Source organism: Ruditapes philippinarum, unplaced genomic scaffold (genome assembly GCF_026571515.1).
Source record: "Ruditapes philippinarum isolate M1 unplaced genomic scaffold, ASM2657151v2 ctg84_1_1_1_1, whole genome shotgun sequence".
NCBI lineage: Eukaryota > Metazoa > Mollusca > Bivalvia > Venerida > Veneridae > Ruditapes > Ruditapes philippinarum.
Genome location: NW_026865113.1, coordinates 512,591 through 538,998, shown reverse-complemented (window position 1 = coordinate 538,998; position 26,408 = coordinate 512,591). Strand labels below are relative to the sequence as shown.

Sequence of the window (26,408 nt, the reverse complement as noted above, 5' to 3'; positions counted from 1 at the left end):
GTACGGGCAGGCAAACCACTACATCAGAATACATAATAAGTAACTTATAAGGAACTAAAACAAAACAAATAAATCAAAGACTTACATATGACAAATCAAAATCTGACTTATTAAACAACTATTTTTTTAATCAGTCCTCTATTGAAAACTCTGATAAACACGTTCGTTACGATTTCTACTAGCAGGATGGGAACAGTCTCAATTCAATAAGTATTACTCAAGATGTTGAAGATGTCATTAAAGATCTTTATACTAATAAAGCTTCTACGCCTGATGAAATTAGCAATCGGATCTTGTATGAAACGTCGTCCGTACTCAAATACCCACTCTGTTCACTTTTTATCATCACTCCGCTCTTGTAAGATTCCTCAAACTTGGAAAATGTGCCCAATTTTTAAGACAGGCGATCCATCGTTACCTAACAACTATCGTCCTACTTCTCTCTTATGCTGTATGGAAAAAATCTTTGACGCATTATTTTCAAGTATATTTATAATTTTTTCCATGAGAATCTCCCCTTCAATCTGGTTTCAAGCCTGGCGATTAAACTGTGAATCAATTAATCTTTCTTTACAACTCCTCCTTGATGAATGTCTTGAGATACGAATTGTCCTTTTCGACATCAGCAAGGCCTTCGATAAAGTGTTGGACAAGGGTCCCCTGATTAAGTTTTTAAAGGAGGAGCCGGTATTCAATGACCCAACCTCGACTGGCTGTCGGAATATCTGTCGAACAGATGTCAATCTGTTGTCCTTCCTGGCGCTAAATCTGATTGGTCTGTAATCAACACAGGAGTACCTCAAGGCATGATTCTTGGTCCGCTGCTTTTCTTAGTGTTTATTAATGAGGTCTTCTGTAAATCATTTTGCCGACGATACCAGCCTGTATTTGATCGTTGACCATCCTGTTTCTGTGGCTGATATCCTTCAATCTGACATAAACAAGATTTCCTCATGGGCTGACTAATGGCAAGTCAAGTTTAATCCTTCCAAATCTGAAACCATGCTAATCACACGTAAAACAATTAAACCATTCCATCCACCTCTTTCAATGCAAAACCAGACAATATCTTCAGTGACATCTCACAAACACCTAGGCTTACACTTGTAAGACGATGGATCATGGCATATTCTAATTCATCATGTAAAGATAAGAGCTTCGAAAGGTATACATATCATGCGCCAATTTAAATTTTAACTTGATCGAAAATCTTTAGAAATAATCTGCCTGTCTTATATCAGGCCAAGTTTAGAATACACTGATGTTGTTTACATCAATTTTACTCAATATGAAAAAGAAAGACTCGATAAAATCCAACTTAAAGCTTCAAGACTTGTCTCTGGTGCTAGTAAACTTGTGGCTTTTCATGAGATCCAACGAGAGGTTCCTTGGGAACCTCTTGACAGTAGGAGAAAGAAACATAAATTGATTCGTGTTTATAAAATGAAAAATGGACTCTCTTCAGACTACATATTAAGACTTGTCCCTCCTTCTGTAGGTGAAACCTCGAATTATAATTTAGGAAATTCGAACAATATACAGGAAATACATACAAGAACTTCTTTATACCATAATACCTTTCTTCCCTCAGCTCTCATGGAATGAATTACAAGATGATAAAAAAATGCCCCTTTGTTGCCTGCTTTCAAGTGTCTTTTGAATAGAAAAATTAAAAAGTGTCCAAAATATTTCTATACAGGTGTCAGAAAGTGGCAAATATACCATGCACGTCTACGACAGAGTGTAGTTCTCTTAACCACCATCTTTTCAGAAAAAATATTGTAAACACACCTCTATGCCAATGTGGACTTCCAGAAACTAACCATCATATTTTTAATGCAAACAATACATTTCTATGAGAGACAGTCTTTTCCAAACACTTTCAAATTACTGTAATATAACATACCATACAACACTTAACGGCGACACAGATTTAAGTGACGACATCAACATCAGTATATTTCAGGCAGTTCAAATAAATATCCGAGATAGCAAACGATTTCCATAGTCTATAATATATGATAAACAAGATCAACAAGAGAAGGCGGTGTTCAATGAACGCAACCCCATATGCTACATCTACTGCTCCCCCAGTTTACTTACCGAATAGATCTTCCTCTTTTCCACTATTTATTACGTTATGTCTTTTCTATCTCAAGTTATGAAAGTCTCAAACTGAATACATTTATTAACACGACAATTATTGCATTTATCTATTAAGTCCCTATTTAAACTCCTTTTTGATTAAAGATTTACTCTATGTTATTCTTTGTTTCATAGGTCGTTAACTTGACTTTTTTTAGTTTCACCTTTCGTCAATTTACTAGTATTAATTATTATAATTGTTTTCTCTTCTTATTCAATATTTCAAACATTTTCAAAATCCGTCTTATTTATAGTAATTAATCCTATGACAGGAAAAGGCCTTTACAAGCATTTTATGCTTTCTGATCTGATCCTTTTTCAGCATTGTATTGTGTTATTCTTTACAATAAATTTTATTGTATGATTATTTTGTTTATGCAAAATGTTCTTAATGAATTATGTTTAAACCAATTATTTATTAGACATATAAGAATGATTGCGGTACTATAAATAAGTTTCTGATGTTTAACGTTAAATTTTGGATTTGCTCCATTGTAAGAAATTTTTAATCCTAAAAATGCTTCCAATCACTGCTTCTATTTTATGAATTATAAATCACCTATAGATGAATATGGAAAAACACTTACGAGTAATATTGGATTTACCATGTGTTTATGGAAGATCTTTCTCTAAGTGATGATGTTCTACAATTAAAATAGAAATCGACAGACCTATTTCCATTCTAGAGAACAGCGCTTTTGTACATAGTGTAATAAAAGAAATATGTCATTTATGGATTGTGAAAATCATGCATTTTTCCATTATTGTAACTATTATGAAGTTCGTCAAAATACTAACTAAATTAGTATGATGGAAAACAAATTTAAATGATTTTTACTCATATATGAGTTCAAGTTATGACACAAAATACGTAATGTCTGTATTATTATACACCATATTATTTGTATATCAAATGATGTCAATCGAGGGACGTAAAATGATTCTTGGTGCATGTTGCATTGTATATTTTGGCCCGGTGGCGTTATTATCAAATAAATATGTCGTTGTTGTATTAAAGAGACATTATGCTCATTTTAACGTTGTCTAATAGCTTGGGTTAAGCATCGACCAAGATCTTGGTAAAGGTTTTCACTGCCAAATATTTGCTGATAACTTGTTACTTATGTTGATTGAGTAAATTATATATGTATATCAATTTTCTTGTTCCCTTATGGTTAGATAATAATGCATAACTATCAATGTTGCAATTTGATTTTAATATTAAATCTACTAATGTACCTACTCATGCAATTATTTCATAATTTTTCTATATTATCATAAAATGTCTTGCTATGGATCATTCACCATCCACTATAAAATAAAGTTGTGCTTAAATGTATATTGGATTTAGGATTTTTTTATTGATTTGAAGTTCCCAGTCCGTCTAACAGCATGTGCTGTCACACAGCCAAAATACGAAATAAAAACTTGTTAACAAATATCCTGGAAATTATGGAAAACCTTGTTTACATTCTAGAGGTAATATTTTAGTCCAAACATCCTGAAAATTTGTCAGAAATATTGTTTGATAATTTCTAGCACAAGTTTGAACATGGATCATCCGGTGTCAAAAACTAGGCCATACATGCAAAATATGTCAAAAACTTGTGAACACTATAAATGTAATATTTCCAGCCCAAATCTATTGTTTACATGATTTCTAGCTCAATATTGGTCATCCTGGGACAAACAGTATACCGGAAAAAGCATTTTTTTTACATATTCACTCTTTCAGGTTGAACGTTATTATATTAGTTGAAGAGTAGGGCATGTTATCTGTTTTTCATTCATTGCTAACAATATTAAATAAGATGCATGGCTGTTTTACCGCGTTGCAAGGTGGTTCTCGGTGATGTCTTGTCCACTGAAAGCGAATTACAGAATCAACGATTGTGTTTAACATGATTTGTGCTAACGTGATTTCCACTGAACTGTATGTTATCTTTAGTAACAAACCAAGCTAGGGTCTTACCACGTTCATTACTTGCTTTTTTTAATAAACGACAAAGTTGTGATCAATCTACCGCCACCACTGCGTTTGGAAAGGAGTCCGGCAGCATTTATTCGAAGATGCGAAAAAGATGATTGTTTGTATTTGTATTTTGTGTTGTCAACAAAATGTGACGTTGTCCGATTAAGTTACGACCTTAAAGAAAAAGTTTTTCCTTTTCGTAATTTTTTTCCATAGTTTTATAAACAGTTTATATGAACATCATTTAAAATTGTCAACTTCTTGTTCATTTTAATATCCAGATGATACATGTGTGTTGTTCTTAGTTCGATTTCCGAACATTTTTTGGAAAATGTGTCCGTTGTAGACCTATCTGCTTTAAATGTTTTGACTGAAGTTATAGTTAGCCTTACGAAAAGTGGTAAAGATTCAAGTATATACAACATTACATTATCTCCTGCTTTAATCATCTATATCAATGTTTATTAACTTCCGCGTTAAAAATATGCTTAGCAAGTTCCTGCAAATTGTGTGTGTTTAGTGTCAAATAATCACAGACACAAGTTTTCCTGTGTTAAACCTATCCATAAGATAACATCATTTATGTAAAATTGGACGATGGAATATCGTAAAAGTATGTTTTCTTAAAGTTCTACGACTATACCCCAGTAGAGCTATTAAAAAAGTGTCTTCTTACATCAGTAAGAACACACTTTTAAATAACTGTTACTTTCCTAGTGGGTTGAATACAGTTGAAATGTATGGTGTCATGATATGGCCAGTTAAAGGACTCTTCTTGGTATGTTATATTTCTTTCCTATTTCCTATAGTCTTGCCCCGCCTTTCTATACGTTTAATTATAAAGAAGCGAGATTTTACAATCTCGCAAGAAACTTTTTGGCGCCATTTAACGTTGAATTTGTCTCATGCTTATACTTTCTCATACTTTAATTCTCGTGCAAATCAGAATGTAAAAATATTAGCGATGATTAAACTTAAATTTCGCATGTTTTTTTGCCTGAACTGTAACCTATTTACAGTACCAGTGTTTATAGCGAAAGTTCTTCGAAAGAGAATGTAAAATCTCGCTACTTATCTATTAACAAGAGCCAGTGCGCTCGACTGTTCTCAGTGCTTGATAGTAAAGCAAGAGCCTGAATAATGTATTATTTTTTAAGTTCAAAGGGTCATAGTTTTGTCAAAATTCATAGTAACAATAGCTTTTCTACTTTTCGAATAGTCGAGCGTAAACAAGATATTAAGTCAATCTTAAATCGTAACAGGGATATTTTAACTGCCTCAAACAGGACGCCATAGAAACTGAATAAAAGTTGTAGCAATGAATCAAATCAATTGGATGGCCATTTCCACGAACAAAGTTACTGTTGATTTTAGCATTGACGAAACTAACAATAGTTCGTTGGATGATGCTACAATTTTAACATTTTTTGGTATATCTTCTGACATTATAAAATACAACAACATTAACATGACATTTACTGTCCCATCCCAACTCACAAAAGAAAATATTCATCGGCCATATCCAGCTGAACATTGTGTGAAGCTAAGCTGGTAAACAAGGAAACTTACTTAATTTGGGGTCCAAAACTTTATCCATTTATCCTTTTAAAATTGACACAAAACATGCTCAGGGACGGTTTCATTGTTGGATGACTTAATTAATCTCACTCAGGCATTTTAACATTGTTTTATATGAATAAAAGTGAAGTCCGATTAAAATAATATGCACGAAAATTCCGTGCGAATACAATTTTACCAACACCTTTCACTGCCCTAAGCTTAAAGGCCATGCAAATATTTTCAAAAGTTTTATATTTTCAACGTAAACATACATTTCATTTCAGTTAGATTTATTTATATGGAATGCGTTTACACTTAAACGTCGCATAAGTCGGATACAGTTACTCGTATTTTCTTCGAAAGTGTCTTCTTACAGACGTAAAGAAGATAGTTCGCTAGGATAAACAACAATTTATCTTCGGCTTCGCCACGGACAATTTGTTGTTTATCCTAGCAAACTGTCGTCTTACGTCTGTAAGAAGACACTTTCGAAGAAAAACTCGTACTGCATCCATCACTAGATGTGCTTGATTTCTGAGAATAATGTTTAGTCCTTGATTTTTATGAAATTGTATACCTGAGCGGATCTGATAAAATCTTGCCTTAAATGTCCCTCTCTGTATCATGATGCATGGTTTTAGTTTTTCCTTTGATGCACATTGTTTAAAAGTTTCTTCAGATATTTTTGGGATTGTAGCACTAGATCTAGCTTTATACATGACAATTCTGTGGCTTATATTGTTTTAATATTTCTGCGGCAATCAAGTGTATATAATAGATCTACTGCAAGTGACTAATATTTATTCAATGACACCAGCTGTCTTGAAAGTCACTTATAGTTGTTCACGAAAATTTGCACGTGCACTCATTCGCTCTACATTTTTGAAAAATTAATGCCGAAAAGCAAGGCACCCGAGATAACATCTTCCCATAATTGGCGTGAAATATTTTTACTCTAATGGGAGAGAACGTCTGTTTGTATTTATATCAAACCGGCTATTCATGTCCGACCAATAACTTGAGATAATGTTACTTTGTTAGTATCTTGCCCATAACCAGTAGATGTTCATTGTAAATTTTTAGGTCATTAAGACAAATGTTAAGGTTACAGTGACACTTCATTTTGAATCCTGTTTCGATCATTATCTTGAGAAGGGATGAACCTTTTTGTAGTAAGGATGTAGTCCATGGTCAGTAGAGGACCGTCATTAATTTTGAGATCATAAGGTTAAAGGTCGTGGTCACAGTGGCACTTTTATAAAATCTTTGTCAGCCTAATAACTTGAAAAGGAATGCGTTTATGCCTGTTATAATTTGTAGGGATATGACAGTGGTCAGTAGATGACCCCTATATATTTTGATGTCATTAAGTCAACGTCACAGTTACATTTGACATGGAATCAATATCCTCGTTCATAGGCTCGTGTCATTTAATTAATTTGTTATAATTCTATTTAAGGTATATAACTTATGAAAATAACATTTCACTTTATGAAAAACAAAACAAAAGCATGTATGTCACATGCCAGTGTAAAAAGGGCAATCAGTTCCCTATAGATATATTCCTAGCTAAAAATATGGAACAAGAAAGGCTTTGATGTGCTGATAAACATGTATATGTGTTTAAGAAATATGTTATAATAATTATAGGGAAACTCATTTTCATATGAAAACAGACATAAGTACAAATTCAAAATGAAGAAACGATAATCTTCGGTTCCAACTGGGCAACCCCGTTTATTAACTTTATAGTAGGTATGAAGGTGTAGGGGTCATCCCCCGTCATATCTAACATCTATTTTATGTACATAACACATACTAATCATATTGATATAAACAAAAACGTTTCATAATATTAAGACATAAATAAAAAATACATTAAAAAACAATCTCTTTCTTTGAAGTCTTTACACACATTTTCAGAAAACGATATTTCAAAAAGTACATTCAAACTTATGAAATCCCCGGGAAACTCCAGAAAATGTATGTCAAATGTTGTTGTTGTTTTTTTTTCGATCAAAGCAGAAGATGTAGTACGCTTTTTAAAAAGATCAATTTTATTGCGCTATCAAATAAATAGATCTTAAAGTATATTAATTTAATATCACTATTTATAGAATATAATTAAGATTCACACATATTTTCAGAAAACGATATTTCAAACAGTACATCAAAACTAATGATATAACTAGTGAAATTTGGGTCAAATGTTTTGTTTTTCTTTTCTTTCTGTTTTCCGGTAAAAGCAGATTAAATGTTTCACCTTTACAAAAAGAATGATTTTTGGGGCTATCTAATTAATACATCTTATAGTACATTTATATAGTATCAAAATTAGCTTCTTTTTTTTAACCTTTTTCGTAATTCTTTATTTGATTGAACAAAAAGCTTTATCAATGTGCGAAAGATTAAGTAAAACAATGTCACATCATAAAATTAGATATTAACGATATCAACAAATACACCACTTGTTTCATACATTTCAGAAAATTGACCATGCACGCGTATCGAAATCCCTCTGTAGTTAGGTCAAATTTGATAACTATCGAGTATTTTTTTCAAAGTAAGCATTCAAATTGCACGTGTCAGTGCCTATCTTTAGAGTACATTTCGCTATTTATAGATTCACGAATTGAAGGTCAGGAATAAAGGGAAACAATCAAAAATTTTAGCATACTTTTCATTATATGTTTAAACAGAACAATAGCTAAATGGATTATTAGGTCAGAGCTGATTATTACATAGGAAATTTAGAAATTAAAGTTTGAGATTTACAAAAACCAATTAATTTATCGTTTATCTGTATAAAATGTTGTGTTCTGTACTTTATGTCGGGAAGATTATGGGAAGATGTTATCTCGGGCGCCTTGCTTTTCGGCATAAATATTTTAATAATTTAATATATTTTATCAATTTAGAATTTTAACAAGTTCGTTAACCTGAAAAAGACAAATTAACAAGCCAAACAAATGTAAAGGCCTGTATAACCCCAGTTTGTATGATGATATTGCAAAAAAACAAATTTGATACTTTATTCAAATTGTAAACATGGGTTCATTTATCAAATAATTATGACTCAGTGACTCTTATTAAAACATGCTTATATTGGATACAGACGCTTAACACTCACCGACATGGTCCGATTTTATCTGAATATCGTTGTAAAGGGCCAAAAAGGCTGCGATTGTGAAACCTCGAGCATCATTTGTTATAAATATTCATTGGTATTCCACATATTCTATTCTTTGAAAATGATTAAGAGGTAATTCAAATAAAGTTTCCGTCGGAAAATATTTTCAATTGATTACGTAATAGTCTAGAACAGTTATTACAGGTATAAAAGTCGCCGCTCTAACATACAATCCTTACAACTGCGCACAAGCTTAAAGAGTAAAGGAGTAAAGTTAGCTATCATTAAATAATCAGGACATAAGTTTCAAAAATTGGTAAGTATCTTTTTTTTTCCAAAACATTAAGAAAACAAAAAACGAAAATTTTACTTTTCTTTAAATAAGACGAAATATTTTCTTCTTTTTTTCATTTTCTCTATTTAAATTCTAATGATTTTTATCATTTCTTTATTCAGGTTTGACAAACATGGGAAACGACAACTTGTCTATTGTGAGTTTTAACAGCTCAAGAAAAGGTCTTTTAACATTATCACCTGACCAAAGACCATCATATTTGCAGAGAATATTTCAAAGTTCGAATGCGAAGCCAGACATATGCTTCCTTCCTGGAGACGACAAATATGCGAAACTTAACGCTATCAGAGGCTATGATCAGTTCACTGTTCCTAATTCAGAAGATACTGTTGTTCTTTTTGACGTCAACAGGGTAAAAATGGAGAAACCAAAAGTCAGTTTTAATTCTTTTGGACAGTTGCCTGGCTTGGATTTCGATAAACTCGTGGTTCCCCAAGTAGAGGTTTCTACCCTCCAGCCGTATAAGCAAGTGGTAAAGGAATTCTCGATGATCTCCTGGAAATATGGTTACTTCCAGTCAACCGGTTTTAGTGTTGAAACCCTCATGGAAAGTTTAATTACATTTTCACAGAGACTTGCAATCACGACAGGGAAACCAGTTCTGATTGGTGGAGAAATGAATATCGAGTATAGTACCTTGATGAAAATAGTGAAAAAACTTTCAACTGATCAACAAGAAGAGTTTCTAGCAAATATGCAACCGGTGATGTGTGAGCAGGGCTTTCTTCCCTCCATGACAAAGTCTTCCCTCAGAGATATACGTCATTTGTTTATGATGAATGTATTTCAATGCAAATCCACCAGCTCAAATGGCGTTATTAAAACGTGGGAAGACAGACAAAGGACCGAAATTGTGCCTGACTGTTTCATTGCATCCAAACATCTAAAACTCGCAGAGGCTTCTCTATTGGATGTTGAAGAGGTAAGAATACCGGGTTTTATTTGTTATGTAACATTACATTTAAATCAATACATACTGTTAAAATACAATCTAATTATAGAAATCAGATCTAAATATAGAAAGAAATTTCCGTTAGGCTATATTTAGTTAAACTGAATGAAATAACTTATGTATTTGCAGTAGTATATTTCAATTTAGAATGTTTTCATCAAGTGTATCAGTAAAACGGTTTTCGTAAATAAATGTTATGGCCACATTCACTAATAAATATCTTGGATATGTATCTTTTAATAATGATCGAGACTTTGAGATTGGAATATAGACAAATATACGTATTGCATTCATACGCATTGTCTTATTATCATTTTTTTTATTTTAGGTCACAGGACGCCAAATTTGCATGTCATTATTGCAAAAACATAAACCAACTCAAACCTCTATGGAAATTCCTGTGAGACCCCCAAAACATCATGGCGGCTAGATAAAAACCCAGTTTTGATCATTCGTCAACGACCAAGTGTAGAGAGAAAGTAAAAAATGGCGAAGGATAATAGCACTTGAAAGATGTGAGACTGAGTAGTGTTGCGTAATCATTATTGTGTTTTATCACTGATAAAATATGTTGTTGTTAGAAGATTTTGAAAAATGATGGACGGGTGATACTGAACAATGGTAAAACAGGCTGATTTGTGATGCATTCAAGAAGTAACGTTTCGTTTTAATAAATATATTTACTGGCAAAAGGCAAAACAAAGATTTGACATTATATTTGACGACATATTAATTTGATTTTGTATAAAAGATTAGCGTTCGGTATTGATTGTGTACAAGTTTTTTTCTATCCTTTTTTGAAATGACTACTATAAAAAATTATCATGATATGATCATTGTTATGTAGAAAATGTTTAATCTTATTTTGATACCTTTGAAAACGAAAATGATTTGTCACTTACAAATATTATCTATCTATTGTATTTCTTTCATTACAAAAGTTAGTGTATTCTACATGCAACTATAGCACATGCCATTCCGCATTGAGTGATTATTTAGATATGTGATATTGCCTTTTTATTTCTAAAAATATAAAATAAAGGTGTCTATGTTCTTTTTTCTTTGTTATGATTTCATACCGAACTCGGACCTAATTAATGGCCAGTACGCATTTATTAATCAATCTGTTGATTTATTCTTACCCATCATACATTTATACGGGTGTATAAAAATCATAAAATAAATACTTCAGCTAATATAAATGAATCATTTTTCGCTCTATACATTATGTACACCACGCAAATGGGTACACAGTACCCTAAAATACACATATTCCATTTCCTTATATGTAACCTGTAAATTTCTGTATAGGCCAGGTCAAGGTAGAAGTTTTCTAAATATTGTTTCGTCTCATCAGAACCCAGAGGTTTTTAAGGATGTAAGTATATAAGGCCAATGAAAAATGCGCAAGTTTGATGGTATTGTGCTTGTCCATAAATATGTCGGACCAATAGCCAAATCGGTGTCAGCCGAATAACTTGCTGTCCGTTTGCTGACCTGCTACTTTACACGATGCTTGGAAATGTTTGACAATAGGAAAACAATGTCTATTGATTTAAGGTTATTAGGCCAAACGTCAGGGTCACAGAGATGCTTTGTATAAAACAATTCCACTCAATAACTTAAAGAGAATGGGCCTAGGGATAAAGTTATTTCCAATGGCAAATAAATGACCTCTAAAACACTTATAAATCTGTTAACGAATGTTTATTTATCATTTGTTGATTTTCGTCGAATTGTTTAATTTATATATATTAATAAAATGATAATTATTCTTTATGTGTGACAGCATACCATACGCTTTTTAATATTATATAATACCAAAATAGACCATTTACCGTATAATAGCTTTAAATTTCTTAACCTTACTCGATATATTTATTTACCAATGTTCACAATAGATACAATGTATGCGTAACTCGTTTCTGTTTTATATAAATGTATATATCCCTAACAATGTATGCGTAACCCGATACTGTTTTATATATATGTCTAATTATTTTTTTTTTTTTTTTTTTTTTTTTTTTTTTGGGGGGGGGGGATTTTTTTTTTTACTTTTTTTCGAAATACCCTCCTTATATTAATGTCTCAACAATCGTATGAATTTGTCTTTTTCGTATCTAACGAACAGCCTGTGTATAATAAGTAGAGAGCACCGACTCAACAAAATGGGGGTTTCCTGTTCAATTCGAGTCTTGGTTAAATTTAATATACTTTGAAAGTAAAACAATTCTGCTGAATTTTCAGGATCCTTTCATGCATGTTTTAATCTTACAAAAACATATGTCGCCATTTTGTTAATATAAATATTATGTTTTTGTTTTTGTTTTTTTGTTGTTGTTTTTTTTCCATCAAATCGAGCATATATTTCACATTAGTGTATATGATTAATATCTTTACAAAATAAGAAATAAGACAAAAGCTTAATTGAACTTTTTCAAAAAGCTGGATTTAAAGCGCTGTTCCCAAAAACACATGTAAAATGTTTACAATTAAATGTAGAGGAATCTTTTTTTTAAAGATTTTAAAGAAATGTTGTAATATTTTACATTGATGATCAGCAATACGCTATTGTTATGCAATTTAGTTTCATTAATTAAGTCTTGCCGGGTGGTTCTGATATTCCTACTTGGATACTAGTTGATCAACCTTAGAGTAACTTAGAGTTCAAACGGATTCTTTTGGGCCATACGCCGCTTTTCATGGAATAGCACTATATCCCGTGGCACATTGAAGGTTCTATGATAACCACCGTATGAACACACCTGCGGATATTTCAAAATTCCAAATGTTCAAGGGGAGCGGTGGCCTAGTGGTTAAGGTGTCTGCCTCTCAACCCAGAGATCATGGGTTCGAGCCCTACTCGGGTCACGACCATGTTTCTTCATATGACGCCAGTACTGGTTGGTTCCAGGAAGCGGACTCGAAAGTGATTAATATAAGTTGCAAGAACTTGTTTCGCAATCGAGCTAAAATAAATATGTTTAAACCAAACCAGCCGGTGCTGGAGGGGGCGTGAACGCTAACTTGCACTTTCCATTACCGTTCATGAACTGGCTCAATCAAACCGAGCCTGCAACATTTTCAATTTTGTCGTTTTGTGCGTGCTTTAGGGAGTTTTCATTTTGTCTCTTTTTTATTACTACAAATTTTAGAGTCAGTTATAGAATACATTCATTCTGTTTGTCGATTTGTTTTTACATGATTAGCTAGTATATAATTTATATTAGTTATCGATATTTTTTAGTTTCAATGTTCTCATTTATATGCTCATAAGTGGATAAGATTTGTAATTCTAGCCCATTTTAACGTGTCTTATTATTACTTCAAGAAGATGTAGATCTTAAAGCGTACCATGGCTATTTGCATGATTAAAAGACGTTAATGAAACAGAAATAAGAACCTCTCTTCTTATTCCTCATTTTGAACTTTATTACGCTTCACGAGTAGACTTTTCCTCGGGGTTTAATTTTATGTCTACCAAAATTCTACGCATACACATAAATCTTTTACAAATTAAAAAAAATTGCTATATAATATTGCTAAACACAAAGGTAAAGATTGGTTCGATCAGAACAAATAGCTGTTTATCTTGGTAAGCTTCTAATTTGATATAAATTATGTTTTAAATAGCGTCAGTTTTCTGAAAATGGATTTAATTTCCGTGGGTATTTTTATATTATGTCAGCTTTTTACTTCTTAACTAATGCCTTTATAATGAAATTGTTAAATCTCACTAAGTTTGACATAATCTTATGATGAAAACTAGTAAAGTACGAGCATTGTTAAAATAGATTTATAAAATATATAATGCATATCTACTCCAGCACATAGCATACATTTACATGGCAATACAATGATTATCAATAAAATATGGAAAATATAACAGTTTTGTGGTCTGACGACTCTGTAATATCGTATATAACATTAATATAACGGTTCGAATAGAGTATTAGGTATTTCAAAAGGGTATAGGGGCACTATTATTTTAGAATGAATTTTGCAAAAAATACAAACTTAAAGTTAACCTACGAAATGACAATTGTTTTTTTTTAATTTCACTTTGCTAACATATATGAAGTTTACACATTAAGCAAATTATCTCCAGGTCATTTAGATAAAGTGGTTTATCTTTTTGTTAAGATAGTATGAAGGGGTTGATTGTTCAATATAATACAATTCAATACAATACAATGTTTTCCTATTGTTAGCATAATAATGAATTTGAATTGAATGATATAATCACCCTAAAAATAACGTCATTGTCTTTCATTTATTTGTGTCATAATTTCGTATCATAAAACGGAAAGGCGAGAACCGGAAACAACCAATGTTGCACATGTCTTTTGGTAGTGCCTCATATACATTAAATCTCATAAGTAAGCTATAAGCAAGCTTCTTTAAACATCCAAATTTTATTTACATGAATCATCTTAAAATTTCTAAATAAAGATTGGTTTCCCAATACTGTTATGACAATGATACGATGGAAAACCAGTTAAACTTTCTGTTGGAAAATTTGTTTAATTAATTACGTCATGGTCTAGAACGGCTATTTAAAGGATCTAGCACAAAGATATTAAAATCATAATTGTGAAAAGGACAGAGAAGGATACTTAAACATATCGTTGAATTTTATTGAGAAAAAAACACATATATTTTAGGTATCATTGGTAAGTAAGTTCTTTCAATGTTAACTTTATTAAGGAATCTATAGATGCTTACTAAGAAGATTTCTTCTTCTTCTCTTTCCATTTCATTACTTTAGATATGTTGTTCTATTATTTCAGAGTTGACTGGCAATCATGGGAAACGACAACTTGTCTATTGTGAGCTTTAACAGCTCTAGAAAAGGTCTTCAAACGTTATCATCTGAGCAACGACCAACATACTTGCAGAGATTATTTCAAAGTTCGAGCGCGAAGCCGGACATATGCTTCCTTCCTGGAGACGACAAATATGCGAAACTTAACGCTATAAGTGGTTATGGTCAGTTCACTATTCCAAATTCAGATGATACCGTCGTTCTTTTTGACGTCAACAGGGTAAAAATGGAGAAACCAAAAGTCAGTTTAAATTCTTTTGGAGTTTTGCCTGGCTTAGATTTCGATAAACTCGTGGTTCCCCAAGTAGAAGTATCTACCCTCCAGCCGTACAAGCGAGTGGTGAAGGAATTCTCGATGATCTCCTGGAAATATGGTTACTTCCACTCAACCTGTATTAGTGTTGAAACCCTTATGGAAAGTTTAATTACATTTTCACAGAGACTTGCAATCACAACAGGGAAACCAGTTTTGATTGGTGGAGAAATGAACATCGAGTATAGTTCTTTGGTGAAAATAGTGAAAAAACTGTCAACAGATCAACAAGAAGAGTTTCTAACAAATATGCAACCAGTGATGAGTGAGCAGGGCTTTCTCCCTTCCATGACAAAGTCTTCCCTCAAAGATATACGTCATTTGTTCATGATGAATGTATTCAAATGCAAATCAAACAGTTCAAATGGCGTTATTAGAACGTGGGAAGACAGGCAAAGGTCCGAAGTTGTACCAGACTGTTTTATTGCCTCCAAACACCTTAAGCTCGCTGAAGCTTCACTACTGGATGTCGAAGAGGTAACGATACACGATTTTGTTTGTTATTAAACATTTCTTATACATTTTCACGTTATGGAAACTTATGGTATTATAAATATAATAATAGAAATTAAATATCAATATAGATAAAAATTAATTAAGCTATATTTATAAACACACTGATTAGGTATTTGTTATGATACGTTTTGGATTGATTACATCAAATTTATGCGTAAACTGTTTGTATACATAATAGAAAGTTGTGTTCAGAAAGTTGTGTTCACCTTATCACCTATAATACAAATACTAGTAAATGTGCATGATTATTTATTCTTGATAAAATGCGTATATATACATGTCCAATGTGTAGTAAATCATTGTATGCCTTATGTTTAGTGATCGTTATTTTGCTTTGCATTTCAGGTCACAGGACGCCAAATTTGCATGCCGTTATTACAAAAGCATAAGCCGACTCAGACATCAATGGAAATTCCCGTGAGACCCCCAAAACATCATGGCGGTTAGAAAAAACAACAGTCCTCATCATTCATCAACTTACATGAAAAGTGCAAATAAAAATTACCCTAGAAACATCACCTTGAAACTGAGAGGTGTTGTTTGGTCATTATTGTGTTATATGACTGATAAAATGTGTTGGTTGGAGGTAGATTTACAAACACAATTTTATAATTACAATTATAAAGAAAAATAAAGTGCTTTAAACTTACAAGAAGCGGCATATTGTTTGATAAAATGAACCTGAATTTTATTTGATAACTGAAGCAGCCTTTGTTTGGTCATTGGTATGTTTACTGACAGAAGGCAAAACAAGAAATTGAAAAAAATATGTGACGATGTCTATGTAAGTGTGCAATAAATTGATTATGTATAGTTTATTATGCTGATTTGTAAATACATGTATATGTATATACATGAATGAGACTGAAATAAATAAATACATCTGACGATATATTGATTTGATTTTTTGATTAGCGTTAGGTATGAAATAATGTACATATTTTTATGTTATTTTTTAGTGATATATCAATTCAAAAGATATCTTTGGAGAGTATCCTTCTTGCCCGAAAAAAAAGACATTGAAAAGCACAAAGAAAATGAACTGACTCGACATCTACCTGTATGTGTTTAAATAGTATCATTTCAGGCATAAAACTTTGTTTAAATGATTTGTCAATGAGTTTTATAATGTTTTTTATTTTCTTCATAATGTTAGGCCCGTCTTTAAGCGTTTATTTAAATCAATCATTCATTTAAGAAATAAAACAATAACACATTTAACTACAATTAGGGGCCCGTGTGTGGACAATAAAATAAAAATGGCATTTTTACTTAAGCTGACATTATATGACACAACTGTTTCAAACCAAGGTGTGATGCGAAACGATTTAAACTGTTAAAATCAAGATCTTGAATGATTCATGTCGTTTAAACATGCAAAAATTGTTAAACTTTATCAAAGCATTTTTACAGATATTTACAAAATATACATATTTCGGACATGATTGAAATCAATAACCAGCCAGCTATAAATAAAAACTACAGGTAATGTCATGACCAGCTATTGAAAATAGGATTAACGGTTTCAATAGATAGGCAACTTAATACATCAAACATTTGAGTACCAGGTGTTATATATAAGCTGAACATATCTCAACCCAAAACTCACAAAAGGAGCAAACATGGTGGTAAAGCTAAAATCCTGACTAATCCTTCCTGTACAAACCTACACAATTTGAAATACCCCTAAATTCAAAACTAGCGTGTACAGATTGGTGAAAAAAAAATCATGGTTTACATTTAACTGTATATCTGTTGCTAACAATGAAAATTTTGTTGGAACAAATAATTGACATTGCTTTGTTATTTTAAACATGGTATTCTGACGAAAAACAACATCACTTTGAAACGTCTGATCTCAAGCAAAATGGTTACAAACCGCAAGAACAAAATTGGTGGCGGTATTGCTTTGACTTGTTAAACCGAAATTAAAATGAAATAGATGGAACATGGGTTTGGCATATGGGCAATCATTTTCAAAAGTATAACAGTATACGTAGTTTGTTTATACAGACCCCCATCCCTAGCTACATGTGAGCAATTTGTAACTGACTTCAGACTTCAGAAATCCACATTGACAGTGGTAGTGGTGCATCTTCAAACTTTCTAAATTGCCTTCATGCTATGGGTTTAGAGCAACATGTCAACTTAAGTACACACACTGCTGGAAAGTAACTAGACGTGGTAATCACTGAATCAATTAATCGTGTATGTGTACTTAAATTTGAGCAAGGGCCTTTCTCTCCGATCACTGTGCTGTCCACGAAGTCATTAATGTGAAGAAAGAAATATTATCACTTAAACTGTACAATATAGGAACTTGAAAAGCATATCCAATTCTGAATTATCCGATGATTTGACGATAGTGAAAATGTCAATACTTTTGTAAACATGTTTTAATCAGAAATCCAGTCTGTTATAGATAAAATGGATATGCAGAACTCAAAATATGATAAACAAGATCAACAAGGAAAGGCGGCGTTCAATGAACGCAACCCCCATATGACCCAGCAACAAGAACCAATGGCAAGGAGCCCATGCGGACCCCAAACATAAAAAGGACAGGGCAAAGACAGGTTAATCATTAAATGATAAATAATTTGTAACTGATTAGGAATTCAAAGAAAACAATAATAGGCCCACAAAGGGGAAGGGGACAGGAGACCGGGGGAATGTGGGGGGGGGGGGGGTAATCAAAGAAATAAAAACTAGAGGCAATGGGGAAGATACTTACCGTAGACGAGAAAACAACAAGGGACACAAGCAAAAGTGTCACCAAAACAGTATGAAACAGCATAGACATACATCTGAGGAACACAGTGGGGCGCCGCCTTGGAACGGTCAGCAGCATAATAATGACTTCTGGGGAGTTTAAACCGGTTAATGGTGCACCAAACCTCGCCCTTTGCCCCACCAAACGAGACAGTGTAAATAAAATGAATCCCCGCCAAGTGAAATTCTAACAGTTGTCATGGTTACAAAAGGTTAAATAAGTAAAACACTAAAATGATCATGTAGAAACATACAAAAGTAAACCCAATGACCATAACAAAAGTACTCAATGTCCTAAAGGAAGACAGAGCAACAAGAAAATCACCTACAAGGGCCCGACGAAGCAAGGCAGAAGACGAACATAAAGACAATTCAGTCCCAAAGGGCTTTACGAACTATCCATCATAGAGTCTCCCACTTGGTCCGTCAGATGCAATCAAAAGAGGAAAGCGTAGTGTCTAACTGTAAAAGGGTTGAACACTAAACATGCAGTATGTCTTAAAATAGTAGGGTCATAACCTCTTTTAATAAAACGTTCAATGATTTTAGTCAAAACAGCAGAAAAATTACCATGACCCAAAATCTTACGAAGTTTGTAAATCATATCGCCATAGAAATCAGGTTGGCTAATCCCTTGTCGCAGAAGTGTTTTCAAATCACTATTGAATTTTGAATTAATTGTAAAATTTTGTAAAATATTTGCGTAATTCATGATAGCGGTAGCTTTGCTTGAGAAGCTTGTTAGTAATGAAAATATTCCGCTCGTTGAAATCCTTCACTTTGCTACAAGCTCTGGTGAATCTAATTAACTTAGAAACATATACCACGTAAGATGTTGTGTGGGGTACGTCTCCGTCTAAATGTGGATAATTAATTTTACAAAAATCAAAGTTATCTCTTTTATCACAGATTTTCGTGTGAATAGAATTGTTATTGACAGTAATATGAAGATCCAAAAATTATGTACTAAAATTTCAAGAGTTCGTTTTATTAAGTTGTAGTTCATGGGAAATAAGAATTATCTAAATCAAAAATATATGGAATATATAAGTATATGGAAGTATTATTTAACGCTACTATAACATCTTGTTGTGTATCTTCAGAAAGACTCGACATAAAGTCTCTTTCATAGCAGCACCAAATAAATCGGAAACCAGGGGTGCACAATTAGTACCCATAGGAATTCCTATGATTTGTTTAAATAAGGTATTACCAAACCATGATATGAATATTGTCTAAAAGAAAAGAGAGCGCTCTACAAACTTCGTCACAGGTCCACATAGTATAATGTTTAACAATACCGTTAGTAAAAAAAGCTTTGTTAGAATTACATGCTAGAAAGGTAACTTTTTCCCGTGCAAAAGTTTTCTGAATTAGGGAAATTAGTTTATCATTAATTAATTTATGTGGCAAAGTTGTATAAAGTGTAGAAAAATCGTATGTACTGACAGTTGAAGCTTGAAAGTTATTAATTTTGAATTTATCCAAGATTTCACCAGAATTTTTAATTGGCCAAAAGAGATATTTGCCTGTGTTTTCATAGACTTTATCACAATATCTAATTACATGTGTTTTAATGGCAGTCAAACAAGACGTTAATAAAATAGAAAGTTTACTTGTAGTGCAAGATGTAGAATTAGCAATAAATCTGGCTTTGTAAGGGTTTTTATGTAATTTAGGAATCCAATACATAATAGGAAGTTTGAGTTCTTTTTCATTAATTCAGAATTCAACATTTAAACACTAAAATGGTGAAATTTTGAATTTAGAACCATCCGCAGATGAAGATGTGCGTAGATGAGCAAGCCCAACTTCGTCATATCTGTGATATGCAGGCTTCATAACCTCAAATCACCTTTCAAAATTCCATTTTATTTAGTTCCGCCCATTGTCTTCTCGTTTAGGGCACAATAATTCTTTTACTAGGGGACCATACGTCGCTTTTTATGGAATGGCACTAATGTGTCACATTGAAGGTTCCATGATAACCGCCGTATGAACACCTCTGAGGATGTTTTTAAATTCTAAATTTCACCATTTTCGTGTTAGATGTTGAATTCTGCTTAAGCCCGTGCTAGGGGGCGTGGACGGTAACTTGTACTTTCCATTACCGTCCATGAACAGACTCAATCAAACCGAGCCTGCAACATTTTCAATTTTGTCGTGTTGGGCTTTCTTTAGGGATTCTGTATTTCTCTTTTTTGGTAGATGTGTTCAATTAAGAAATTGATATCGCCGGTGATAAAATTTAAAATGTCAGTGTTATAAGATACTTAGGTTCCTACTAAGACGAGGTCGTAAGATTCTAAACACATGTTAGGACCAAGTGTAGAACTGCCATGTTTAATTATTTGGGAATAAAGAGCATTCGCAAACATCTGATTTAGCGATCAACAAAAATCCTAGTATTGTCGCTAGTAATCACACATTTGGATTATTGCAACGTTATATTGTTTGGCATTTCCGAAAGTGAGTTACAGAAATTACAGCGTATCCAAAATATGTGCGCTAAACTTGTTTTGCAACGCGGAAATTATGATAGTTTCTAAGAATATTCGTTTGAACTGGATTGGCTACCAATTAAAGCTAGAATCAAATTTAGAATACTATGTACAATGTATAACTGTTTCATTGGCAATGCTCCGGCTTATCTAACAGAACTGTTACACAAACCTGTCTTAAAAAGACCAAATCTCAGATTGTTTTGCTGTTCCCTTTAACAAAGCGAAAGAAGTTTGAGTACCGTTGGTCCAACTCTCTGGAATAAACTGCCTTTGTATATAAGATAGTCTTCGACTTTGTACATGTTCAAGAAAAATGTCGAAACCTACTATTTTAGAGATTTTTACGCATTGTTTTAAGATTGTGATTGGGCTGTAAACTTATCGAGATGTGGAAATGTGTTAAATATTTTACTAAAATAACGATAAATCTTTATTTTCTTTTAAATTATTTATTATTATTTTTTTTATTACTTTTTTTTTTAATTTTTAATATTTTAAATATATTTTGCACGGCTGATTTCTAAAACTTATTATTTGTAGTTCATTTGCCGTGCATATGTGATTTTCTATCTATATGTACATACTTTAATTATTCTGTTGTACAACGCCATTGAATATGTATATAGAAATATGAACAGTTTCAGTTTTACTTTATTTATTTTTTATCAGTTTAACTTAAGTCAATAAATTTATAAAGGATAGATTAATGAAAATAGAAATAAATAAACTATGTTACAGATCCTACATTGTTATGTAAACTACCCTCATGATCAGTTACTAAGGTATTCAGATGATATTGAACAAACATTTGGGAACAATTATAGTTTAAAAATGGTATTTAACTTATACGCAAATTCTTTTTGTAATGAAAGATAAACATTGTCACGAAAGTGCCATTGCAAATAAATGTTTATCAGTAAGTAATGACTTCATGGCATTGTTTTGTGGTCGTTGCTTCTTTCATTTTATTTAATTACGCTTTATTTGCGTTTTGATGTTCGTTTCATGGGTATCTTTCTTAGTTAAAACGGTAAAAACAATAACGCGCTGGTCCTAATTGAACACCGTAGATCAACCTACATTTGTGAACTACCGTGTTTCATTTTGATATAATTTTATTCTACTTCATTGCTTCCAATTTAAAATTTCAAAAAAGTGCGCCAAATATTACATATATTTGGTAAATTTGGTTAATTATTAACGCATGACCGGCATACATATTATATTATAACAATATCAAAATGTTAAATTACTTCTGCATTGCGTAAGATTTATTTATAATGCTATAGTAAAGATAAATGGTAAAATCTAATGAGGTCTATTTCAGTGCAGTTTTTTTAAATTTGACTGTACTTTCCGCCGTAAAGACCTCGGTTTTTCCACATTCTTTTACATAAATGTAGGTCGACTTCTTATCGCGTTCATACGTGTGCCTACTATACTTTTTATTAAAATTTGTAACCATTTTTAACTAAACAAATATTTTAAAAGTAAAAGTAGAGGGTTATAGTATTTTGTTCGTGCTTTAAAAACAGGTTACAATTTTAAATATTCGCCCAGGGTATGCAACCCCGGGTTTCCCAACTTTTTTTAAAAGGTTAAACTTTGAAAATTTCTTTTTTAGCCCAAAGTTTTCGGAAAATAATTTGATTACCATATTTTTTACTTTCTGAAAATGGATTTATTTTCCATGGGGATTATCATATATTTTGCATAAATGTAGGTCTTCTATATACTTCTATTGTTGATATAGTTCAATTGAGTTTGCTGACGATATCAATGAAATTTGAAAAAAAAAAATTCTCACGCTCTTTAGCAGCGATCTTTGTTGTATTCATTCTTCAAAAATTAGACAAAATGTATTTGACTCAATGACCCATATCAAAATATTTATACCGAATAAGTCGCTGCTTGCCTTTAATTTCTGTAGAAATTACAGAAAAAGGTAGTAGAATGGTCAACTGTGTTAATGAGCTGTACAGTACATAACATGCATACATTTACCACCTGAAAAAAACATGTTATTTATAAATGAAATGAAGTAAAAGGAAAATGTTGTTGTTTTCGATAAATAAAAGAAATAGAACGTTTGGTATATAGTCTGTTCACTAACTTTTGGTAAAATTAGGAGGGTTTAAATAAAAAAACGTTAATAAAGTAAAGTATAAGTAAGCATGATTATTGTGAGACACAAATTTAACGATAAAAGCTCAAAAGGAGCGACGGGTATAAATTTTGTATCTTACACACTTAGCCGTTGCCCTTGCGTTTTGGGGACAGGTACAGTTTAAATCAGATTGACGAGACTTTTAAAAAACACCCAAAGAAACTCCAGGTAATTAAGGTCAAGTACTTAATAGATTTATTAAAATAGATGTAGTCTATATATCAATGAAATATAAAAATGCGCACATTACTTATTAATCTTATCAAATAGCCATTAAATTTTGTGCATTTGATGAAAACAATGAGCAATTTTCTTTAAATAACTAAATTGCATAACATGAATCATTTCTTAATTTGTAAATATTGATTGGTTTCCCATCATTGTCATATTGTTTATAATCAGGAAAACCAATAAAACTTTCCTTCGGAAATAACGTTAAATTCATTACGTAATGGTCTAGAATGGTCATTACAGGTATAAATGAGCCCGCCCAAAGTCATACCAAGTACAGTTGAAAAAAAGGCAGAGAATATATCATTGTGTTTTTATAAAAAAGAGACTTAGATTACAGTTATCATTGGTAAGTGTTTCCATTCTATGTTTACTATATGGTTAAGAAACAAGCGATTCACAGAAAATAGTCATTGAATGAAAAGAATTTTATTTTCTTTGTCTCTTTCCATTCCGATTATTTGAAATGTGTTGTCCTATCGTTTCAGAATAGGCAATCATGGACAACGACGTCTTGTCTATTCTGAGTTTTAACAGTTCTAGAAAGGGGCTTCAAACCTTATCACCTCACATAAGATCAGGATATTTGCACAGAATATTTCAATGTCCGGACACAAAACCGGACATATGTTTCCTTCCCGGAGACGACGAAGCTGCAAAACTCAACGCTATAAGGGGTTATGGTCAATATACTCTTCAACAATGTGAAGGTACCGTTTTTTTATATGACGTCAACAGAGTACAAATGAGTCGGCCAAATGTTAGCTTGAACTCAATCGGAAGTTTGCCTGGCCTTGACCTTGATAAGCTGGTGGTTCCTCATGTAAAGGTATTTTCCCTGCAACCACATCAGCGAGTTGTTAAAGAGTTTTCTATGGTCTCCTGGAAGTACGATTTGTTTCAGTCAGCCACTGTACCTGCTGAAACCCTCATGGAAAGTATTCTAATATTTTCACAAAGGCTGATTAACAAAACAGAGAAACCAATTTTCATTGGGGGAGAAATGAATATCGAATTTGATACTTTAATGGAAATAGTAAAGAAAATTTCAAAGGATAGAGAAATGACATTTTTGAAGAGTCTTAAACCGGATGCTGATGAGCAGTGCTATACTCCGTCCATGCTAAAGGGATCGACAACAGACATTCGACATAGGTTTATGATGAAGGTGTATCGATGCAAATCAAATAGTTCAAATGACAATATTCAGGCACAGGACTACAGACAAAAGTCCGACGTTATAATTCCAGATTGCTTTATAGCATCGAAACATCTTGAGCTTAAAGACGCATCTCTTTTGGATATCGAAAAGGTAGAATATTAGCATTATTATATATAATTTGAATTAAAAGTTTTAGAAATCATATCAATACTTTTCATGCCCCACTTTCTAAACGGGAGCATATAATGGTCAGTCCATACGTCCGTAGGTTCGTCACATTTTCCTTTTCTGTCCAATATCTAGAGAACGATGCTTTGATTAACAGTGCTAAGATTTTATATAAAATTGTTGGAAATGACTAGGTTATGACCCCTTTTGATTTTGAGGTACAAATGTCATGGTCCAATGCCCTTGACTACTAATTGTGTGAGCAAACAATAACTAGAGATCGCTAAAGCTTGCAACTGTGGTGTAGAGGTTGGTCATGACAAGGAGATGTGCCCTATTGATTTTGCGTCGTTTATTTTGAGGGTTTAAGGTCAGGGTAATTGTGACGCTTGAAATACCTGTCTAATCAAGATCAAGTTTCTTCAGTAATACTGTTTTCATACTTATTAGTTACTGCGCTGATTTAATATATATTGTGCTTTGATATAGCACTTGACATTTTAAATGAGTATAAGTGTACCGTACATAATGCCCCCGTGACAATAAATGAAAAGGGAGGACATGAACACGTTACTTGTATATGTATATAACATTTTTAAACACATCTACAAAATTAACACCGATATAAATTTATCTTATGTCCAAAGTAAAGCCTTGTTCATAAAATATTTGAATTTAAATTTTGAAATGTATATTTGCCTAAATATTTCAAATATATGTTACTTTAAATACATGCTTTTTAGCCTTATTAAGGTTTCTTACTATTCAACTATGTTTCAGGTCCCTGGACGCCAAATTAGCATGCCATTATTACAAAAGCATAAGCCGACACAAACCTCGATGGAAATTCCCGTGAGACCCCCAAAACATCATGGAGGTTAGGAAGACTAATAATCATGTCATCAACGCTGTATTAGCGAGCTTTTCGCAACTTTTCGAGTTGAGTTTCAATTTGTTATCTAAATCACTTATATTTTCTGTGAAGCAGATTTTAAACATTGATATTCTGTTGAAATTTGTCGAAAATGTTCGCATGCGCATGATCGCTCATTACAAACGATTAGGAAAACGTCAAAGAGATGCGTTGATTGTACAGAGTGTGAGTATGTAAAGGAAACGAGCATGCACAAAGAAAGGAAAGAAGAAAAATAAGAAACTATGTTCAGAAACCTGTTAAAAATGTGTACACCGTGAGTTACGTTGCAAGCTCATTATAATTGTATTTAATCATTGAAATATGACGATGATATGGTATATTGATGGAGAATTATTGATTGACTTATTTCCTATGTGTATACAACAGATTTTGTTTGAAAAGGGGCAAATTAATACTTTTCCTTTCTTTATAAACACTGATACTGTGGCATCAATGTGTATGCTTTAATGTTTTTAATATTTTGATATGTAAATTTTACAAAAAGCAAACATATTTATACCATCAATTTTGTTTCATGCATAATTTAAGATTCACAAAATATGATGATTTGAGTTTCAGATACAATGTGTTTAAAATATTTATTTTCCTATAAATAACTTAAAACCTGGCACACCTTTCTTTAAGAGTCGTATAACAGATGCAACTTTGTTGTGTGATGAAATGTGATAAGGAAATGTTACTGCCTATATATGGTTTTCT

General features: G+C 32.4%; 3 protein-coding genes across 3 annotated transcripts; all 3 read left to right on the top strand.

Annotated features, from left to right (window-relative positions):
• Positions 1 to 8,966: 8,966 nt before the first annotated feature.
• Positions 8,967 to 11,167, top strand: LOC132727882 (uncharacterized). The gene is made up of 3 exons (XM_060713473.1): positions 8,967 to 9,123; positions 9,264 to 10,084; positions 10,443 to 11,167. The coding sequence occupies exons 2-3, from the start codon at positions 9,275 to 9,277 to the stop codon at positions 10,542 to 10,544; spliced, it is 912 nt and encodes a 303-aa protein (XP_060569456.1). The 5' UTR covers positions 8,967 to 9,123; positions 9,264 to 9,274; the 3' UTR covers positions 10,545 to 11,167.
• A 3,464-nt stretch (positions 11,168 to 14,631) lies between these two features.
• LOC132727881 (uncharacterized) lies at positions 14,632 to 16,660 on the top strand. The gene is made up of 3 exons (XM_060713472.1): positions 14,632 to 14,787; positions 14,905 to 15,729; positions 16,114 to 16,660. Exons 2-3 carry the CDS (start codon positions 14,920 to 14,922, stop codon positions 16,213 to 16,215), a joined length of 912 nt encoding a protein of 303 aa, XP_060569455.1. The 5' UTR covers positions 14,632 to 14,787; positions 14,905 to 14,919; the 3' UTR covers positions 16,216 to 16,660.
• A 6,977-nt stretch (positions 16,661 to 23,637) lies between these two features.
• On the top strand, positions 23,638 to 25,808 carry LOC132727863 (uncharacterized). Its single transcript, XM_060713452.1, has 3 exons — positions 23,638 to 23,791; positions 23,931 to 24,754; positions 25,553 to 25,808. The coding sequence occupies exons 2-3, from the start codon at positions 23,942 to 23,944 to the stop codon at positions 25,652 to 25,654; spliced, it is 915 nt and encodes a 304-aa protein (XP_060569435.1). The 5' UTR covers positions 23,638 to 23,791; positions 23,931 to 23,941; the 3' UTR covers positions 25,655 to 25,808.
• Positions 25,809 to 26,408: the final 600 nt, after the last annotated feature.